The 6,268-nt window shown below is 47.8% G+C and overlaps 4 protein-coding genes across 4 annotated transcripts in view; all 4 read right to left on the bottom strand.

Annotated features, from left to right (window-relative positions):
- Positions 1 to 825: 825 nt before the first annotated feature.
- On the bottom strand, positions 826 to 1,134 carry Pmar_PMAR016602 (hypothetical protein; the record flags this gene model as incomplete). The annotated part of the gene is made up of 1 exon (XM_002780361.1): positions 826 to 1,134. One exon carries the CDS (start codon positions 1,132 to 1,134, stop codon positions 826 to 828), a length of 309 nt encoding a protein of 102 aa, XP_002780407.1.
- Positions 1,135 to 1,267: 133 nt separating this feature from the next.
- Pmar_PMAR016601 (Phospho-2-dehydro-3-deoxyheptonate aldolase, tyrosine-inhibited, putative) lies at positions 1,268 to 3,237 on the bottom strand (the record flags this gene model as incomplete). Its single annotated transcript, XM_002780360.1, has 12 exons — positions 3,086 to 3,237; positions 2,944 to 3,028; positions 2,754 to 2,886; positions 2,606 to 2,698; positions 2,476 to 2,556; positions 2,312 to 2,431; positions 2,193 to 2,265; positions 2,026 to 2,144; positions 1,755 to 1,897; positions 1,594 to 1,698; positions 1,443 to 1,546; positions 1,268 to 1,366 (listed from the first exon to the last, which is right to left on the bottom strand). The coding sequence occupies exons 1-12, from the start codon at positions 3,155 to 3,157 to the stop codon at positions 1,268 to 1,270; spliced, it is 1,227 nt and encodes a 408-aa protein (XP_002780406.1). The 5' UTR covers positions 3,158 to 3,237.
- A 389-nt stretch (positions 3,238 to 3,626) lies between these two features.
- Pmar_PMAR016600 (Rab5, putative) lies at positions 3,627 to 5,311 on the bottom strand (the record flags this gene model as incomplete). The annotated part of the gene is made up of 8 exons (XM_002780359.1): positions 3,627 to 3,684; positions 3,925 to 4,055; positions 4,099 to 4,176; positions 4,528 to 4,581; positions 4,684 to 4,812; positions 4,904 to 4,986; positions 5,069 to 5,151; positions 5,232 to 5,311. 8 exons carry the CDS (start codon positions 5,309 to 5,311, stop codon positions 3,627 to 3,629), a joined length of 696 nt encoding a protein of 231 aa, XP_002780405.1.
- A 796-nt stretch (positions 5,312 to 6,107) lies between these two features.
- Pmar_PMAR016599 (Rab5, putative) overlaps positions 6,108 to 6,268 on the bottom strand; it is a gene marked incomplete at both ends in the record, with an annotated part of 6,389 nt that continues 6,228 nt past the window's right edge. The window contains one exon of the mRNA XM_002780358.1: positions 6,108 to 6,216. Within this exon, the coding sequence (XP_002780404.1) occupies positions 6,108 to 6,216 (109 nt within the window). The remainder of the gene's footprint in view (positions 6,217 to 6,268) is intronic.

Here is a 6,268-nt window from a genome sequence, read left to right as displayed (position 1 = left end):
CGACTCTACCCAGGCTCCTTTGCGTTTCCGTTTCGAGCGTGTGAAGTTCGTGTACAACAGGTTGGCTTTTCCCGCAGAGTAATCTGCACTCTGAGTCAACTGCTGCTGGTTTGCTGCGTCGCCGCAATCCCTCCCACACACGCACTGAAGTCACCTAAGGTGGTCACTCCTACCGAATGCATAATAATCAGCTAACTAGCATGATGGGGTACATTATTCGCTCAGCTCTGGGGCTTTACTGGGATTTATAGTAAAGGCTCAACACCATGCTCAGACTCAATTTTCAGTCAATTTCGCACCCCTCGCCAATCTGGATTTCGGTTCCTCAATATATACTCGCAATCATAATCTAAAAGTTTATACTCGGATTCGGGTTTATGAACCTGTATCCGAGTTCGAATAAGCATCAGATGTTCATGCACGGGCACATCGAAAGTTGTTGACAGATTGAAAGCATCAGAAATTCCCACCATTCCCCTGGGGGTAAATTACCACTCAGTAAAGCAACATTACAGAGAGAGTATCAGTGAATCTTCCACTACATCAAGCACTACAACCACACAGGAGGCAACCGTCTAGGTTAATCTAGCCAGAAAGAGAGCTATATACTACTGAGCAATCATGAAAACTCTCTACACCCCCTGGTGGAGACGACGCTCGAATAAGTATAATCAATCATCACACAATGGAAGTAGCTCAATGCAACACATATATCATCGTATAATTCGATCACAGACTGTTTGCGAGTCACAGACAGTGACAGATTGCGAAGCAACAGTATATTCTCATCTAACGCGCTGCTTAACACATCGGAAGAGAGCAGAATCATATCGGACTGTCCCAGTGAGCTTCTGCTAGCACAGTCACGTATGCCCGCCTAGACTTACGTGAAGGTAGGCTTACTGGCAGGATACAAGAGCTATCGAAAAGGAAAATGAAGTCACGAGTTATCTGCTGGTAACTCACTACTATCGTATAACATAAGTAATCTCGACTACGATATAAGGAAATAGACGAGTATAGAGGCCACTCAGCCCTGCGCGGATGCGCAGACATGGCAGAACTCTCAGGAACAGAAATGACGTGGAGAAGATTACAGCGTGCGAAGTCTTCCAACAAAATGCTCGTAGACATGAGTTATCAAATCACTACAAGTTCAGAGAGTTTTTAAAATTCCCATCAACACGGGGATGAAACCATCATTATCTTGCAGCTTTCAAATACTCAGAGCAGAGAGACTTGTATACACAATCTTCGAGCACATCTTTTATGCAACGTTGGACCTTCTTTTATCGACGGCTATGGCCAGCTCAGAAAGCATATGCTCAGTAGTCTCCCAACTGACGCAGCCGTCGGTGACTGACACCTACAGAGAAGTTGATCGCGTTCCCCATGGTCGGACAAGTTCGAGCTCTAAACCATAAAAACGAATGCTAACTTACGCCATATTTCAAGCCCAATTTCTGCCTTGTTAAGACCGATGCTCTTGTATCCAACTCTGGTACCGATCCGAGTTCATCATCAACTCGACTGGGGCGGGTAGAACCTAATAAACCTAATCGCACAAGATAATCAAGAGCTCACACCTACTACCAGGAGTTGAAGTATCAGTAGATTCGCTCGCTATAGAGACAGCCCTCCCAAGTGATGCAGGCAAACTTTGTGAACCCTCGTTCAAATTTGACTCAATCATGACTCCTGATATATGGCACATGCGTACAGAAAAGAGCAAATCTTCATGGAAGTGCTCTCACCAGCGATAGACGAGGCCACATCCGAGTTGGTGGTCAGTTGGTGACAAATGTCAGCCATGACCAGTGGTTGCCTCAAGTAGTCCTTGTTGCTGTTGCCATGGCTGCAGTCGATGACTATACCTCGACGGTCGAGGCCAGCACAACTGAACCAGAAGAACTCACTTGCGACACTCAAATGAGCTCCAAAAATCGCACAACGCTCGTCATCGTTGAAAAGACATATTGTCGAGTTACAGGAGGAGAGCCGAACGATCCACTCGGAAAAACCCACCTCAAGAGTTCTACGCATTTAGCGACTTTATCCTCCTGATAGTTGGGGCCCGATCGGCCACCCCTTAAAACAACATGAGTATTCTTGTTGCCTCGAGAGCGGACAATACACATACTTCCCTGATCATGGAACGGAGCAATAATTCCAAAGGACGATGCCAGCGATACCTTTGATGAAGGCGCGAGATAGGTATGCTCCTCTCCACTACAAACCACAGCGTCGACAGCCACCGAGACTTCCCTGAGCACCACCACATCACATAGATCAGATCGAGCCGGGTACTCACCCTCCAGTAGAATTCTTGAATCCAACAGGGAGGTCAAGACCACTGACCAGCTGACGATGTGGCTGACTCTCGACGGTTCTCGCTCCAACTGCGGCCCATGACACAAGATCTTCGAAGTACCTATAAACTCAGCATAACATATATAGACACGTCAAGAGCCCTACTGAGTTGTCGAGGCCTCCACAAACTCGGACGCTGCAGGAACACCCATATCAGTGATATCTCGGAGAAGTTCTCGTGTGATGCTGAAAGACACACGAGAGTACATCGCCACATATATGAACAGAGTCTCACCGAATTCCTTCCAAAACTTGACATGTGTCGTCCAGATATGGATCGTTCAAAAGACCTTTCCAGCCCACCGTGCTCCGAGGCTTCTCGTAGTACCTACCACACGCAGGCGCTAAGATTCATCGAAAGTCACAGCTGCAGATACACGTACACGCGCATGATGATGAGAAGATCTTTACGAAAACGATCGGAAAGGACCTTCAACCGTCCAGCATACTCCTTGGCAGCTTCAACATCGTGAACGGAGCACGGGCCCACGATCACTATTAGACGGTCATCGTCTCCTGAATGAACAGCAGAGTAGCACCAACACGATACATCAATGACCGACTTGACCGTACCTTGGATGATAGCGCTGGCCTCGTCTCTTGCTCTCTGAACAACCTCCTGACCTCTCGATGAAGATGGGATTGAATCTCGCAGCTCCTGGAGGTGAACAAACATGGTGTCTCACCGACATCATCATCACCACCGTACTACTACCTCGGCGGAGGGCAAACAGGCGACTTCTACTCGAGAAGGCGAGGTAGATCTGGACCGGGCAATCTGTAGCATGTGTAATCAGCCCGGTGGAGAAGGTGAAATCGAAAAGGAGGTGCAGACAGTGAGAAAGTTGGTACAGGAAATAAATACCTGTCAACAACTACTTATTCACATCGCCACCCAAGCACTGTCAATCAGCAAAACGGCGGGCGCGCTCTGTATGACAAAGTATCTTTATCAATGCGTTTCACCGAAGACCCGCCGACTCTCCAAATGGTCTCCACAACAGCCAAAGCTGTGCACCAGACCAAGGAAATCTCATAGATAGTTAGGACGACAAGCACTCAGCCGGAAATCGAGCAGAGTCGCTCACTGACAGGACTATCATGTGCTCAAAATAGTATTCAGTGACCGCTTCTTAGACCGCACGCAGCAGTGGCCATACCAGAACACAATCGGGGATCGCAATGGAAGTGAAGCAATGTTGATGTATAGGAAGCAATGTTGATGGAATGATACAGCTAGATGAAATGACACTCAACTAGGAGCCACAGCAGCCGCTGGATGAGGTCCCCTTGTCACTGAATGGGAGGTCGAGCCTGAGTAAAGGATAATGCATACATGATAATAGACGTGAATTCACCCCTCTTAAGCCGTGAAAATATCTTGCAGAACTGTTATAGAGAATCGCCAATCGAGACACAGAGGAATAATTCCTGACGGGTCCAAGATTCGAACCCACGACCCCTATGCGATGAATGAACAATCTCATATAGATTGTCTCGAAACCGCTTATAGTATCATATCACGATGGTCTCGATGTCTCACAAAAGTTTCACCTGATCGGCCTATCGTAGTCACGCGCTACGGCAACTCCATAATCGGACCCCTCGACCGGTACCGGCGCTCCGAAGCTCGAGTGCTGAGCTTGCTGCTGAAGCATCTGCCGTTGCAGCGCTAACCGGACCACCTAAACTCGACACATACAACACTATCCCTCTTTAGTGTACTACCTTCTCTGCTACTGCATAGAACAAGAACTCAATCTGCTCTCCACCTGTCAGTGAGGATGTGAGGAAGAATGGGAAACCCTGAAGACCGGCACTACAGCCACAGTCCACATTGCTTGTGAGCCAGTTCATTCACCAAAGCCACTTTATGAACTCCGTATTCGATAACACTTACGATTGCAATTAAATACTGAGAACATAGAACAAGTGCACCATCCTTATCGATCGCTTGAGTCACAGTAAGACGCGCTCCGCGATTCCAAATTGCCTTCACAGTAGTCTATAGGCTAGTCCACGAGAAATAACATCAATCGTGCAGGGCCAGAGTGTTAGCTATTGACAAGTTAATAGCTCCAGAATACTCCACGTCCCATAGTGCGATCTTCACAGCTACAGGTCTAGTGTGATCAAGTGCGCCACCCCAACGGCTACATTCTCATTCGCATATCTCCGAGCAAACGAGACATCGAGTTTTGGCGCTAGATCCTGCTTCGTACCAACCTGATTGGAAAATAACTCATATGAGGTATACAGCCATGTGTTCCTAATCACTGCGATAATGCTTCCAGTAATAACGATGCAGGCGACCGAATTCGACCCGGCCCCAAGTACCAGAACAAACTCAGCCCGTTCGTTATGTTGAGCCACTTGATTCTGCCACCATTTTATTTGGTCAAAAGACGCTGAATTGGACAAATCGAAACACAACAAACATATCTGAAAACGATTCCCTGTACCGTTAGCAGCACCGCCACTAACGAGGCAAGCCGAGGCAGGCCACACATCCATGAACGCTCCCTAGTATTACATCCGCCTGCCTATAATAATTTCCGGCCAATTGGGCAAACCGCTCCTGGCCTGCTGTATCATACAGAATCAATTTGATGGGCTCTGCTACACCTAAAAAAGGTATGCTGATGATTTTCCATAAGGGCACCGACACTAAACTTATCAAAAGTGTTGATGCTGGTGCTACCTGTCACATTCAGGGTCTTCTCCTTCGAGTCACAACCTAACGTGGATTGCGTGTTAGCGTCAAATACATCATCTACGAATCTGATCAGATATACGACAAGCTGGCCCCAAAGATGCGATCCACCGTAGTTATCGAGACCCAGACTCTCTCCTCGTACTACCTTGTGACCAAACAAGTCTTCCCTACGCTAGCGGGCCCCACTACAATGACCTTGCCAACTAAAACCTTAGGGACGGGCATGGCAGGAAGAGGCAACAAGCAATACTGAACAATTGAGTGATGTTCTATAAGTCGTTGACAGTGAGTAAGAAAAAAGAAGGTCACGTTCAAGCAGCCCAACAGGAAAGCTGCACTGAGTGTGGCGAGCGCGCATTACGTCACACTTGCTTCCTTACTGGGACTTTCAATATGAACACGACGGTCGTAATACGACCCACAGGTTCGTGGGTCGTGCGAATCAGTGGGTCATATGAGTCATACGATACGATACTATCATACCGGTTCATACAACCATACGAGTCGTATGCTACGATTCGTATGGACATCAGGCCTAATGCGATTGATTCCAAATTGGAGTCTCCAATGGGTAGAGACATTGTCGTTTGTCGATTGTCCAATGATCTGGGACCTCGGTGAACGTATAGGTCGCTATTTCCATCATGAAAGATCATGTCAGGCAGAAGACTTGGTAGTTGGGATTGCCTCAAGCAGTCTGCCAGTGACCCTTAGCGACAGAATCTGGTGCTAATGGCCAGTGGCCATTGGCCACTGCCAGAGGTGACTGCTAGTGGCTCATTGGTGAAATCTGGTGGCCAGATAACCATGAGTACTGTCATGCGAACCAGTTGGAGGTCCTACAATGTAGGACCTTTGGTTGATTCGCAGTGTAAGACCTACACTAGCCTGTATAGCACTGACTTGGAACGATACAGCCTAGGGAAGATGCCGTCGCCAACGGCGCGTTGCTGCTCCCGAAGCACTTACCCATAGACCCATACGCTCACAGTATGCTTTCCATGTTCCGCTTTAGGATTACTTAATATCTTCCGACAAACTCCATATGAAGTTCTTCGAAGCGTTCATTCTCTGCTTCATGATGATTGGCACTGGAGCCATGTCTTTCGATGGTATCAATCTCGAGGAGCCTGGAACGGACAAGATTCTCGAGAATGCGGTTGGCCAGGAGACTGCTGAACC

This window comes from Perkinsus marinus (assembly GCF_000006405.1).
Source record: "Perkinsus marinus ATCC 50983 genomic scaffold scf_1104296944406, whole genome shotgun sequence".
NCBI lineage: Eukaryota > Perkinsozoa > Perkinsida > Perkinsidae > Perkinsus > Perkinsus marinus.
This window is presented reverse-complemented; position numbering and strand designations above follow the sequence as displayed.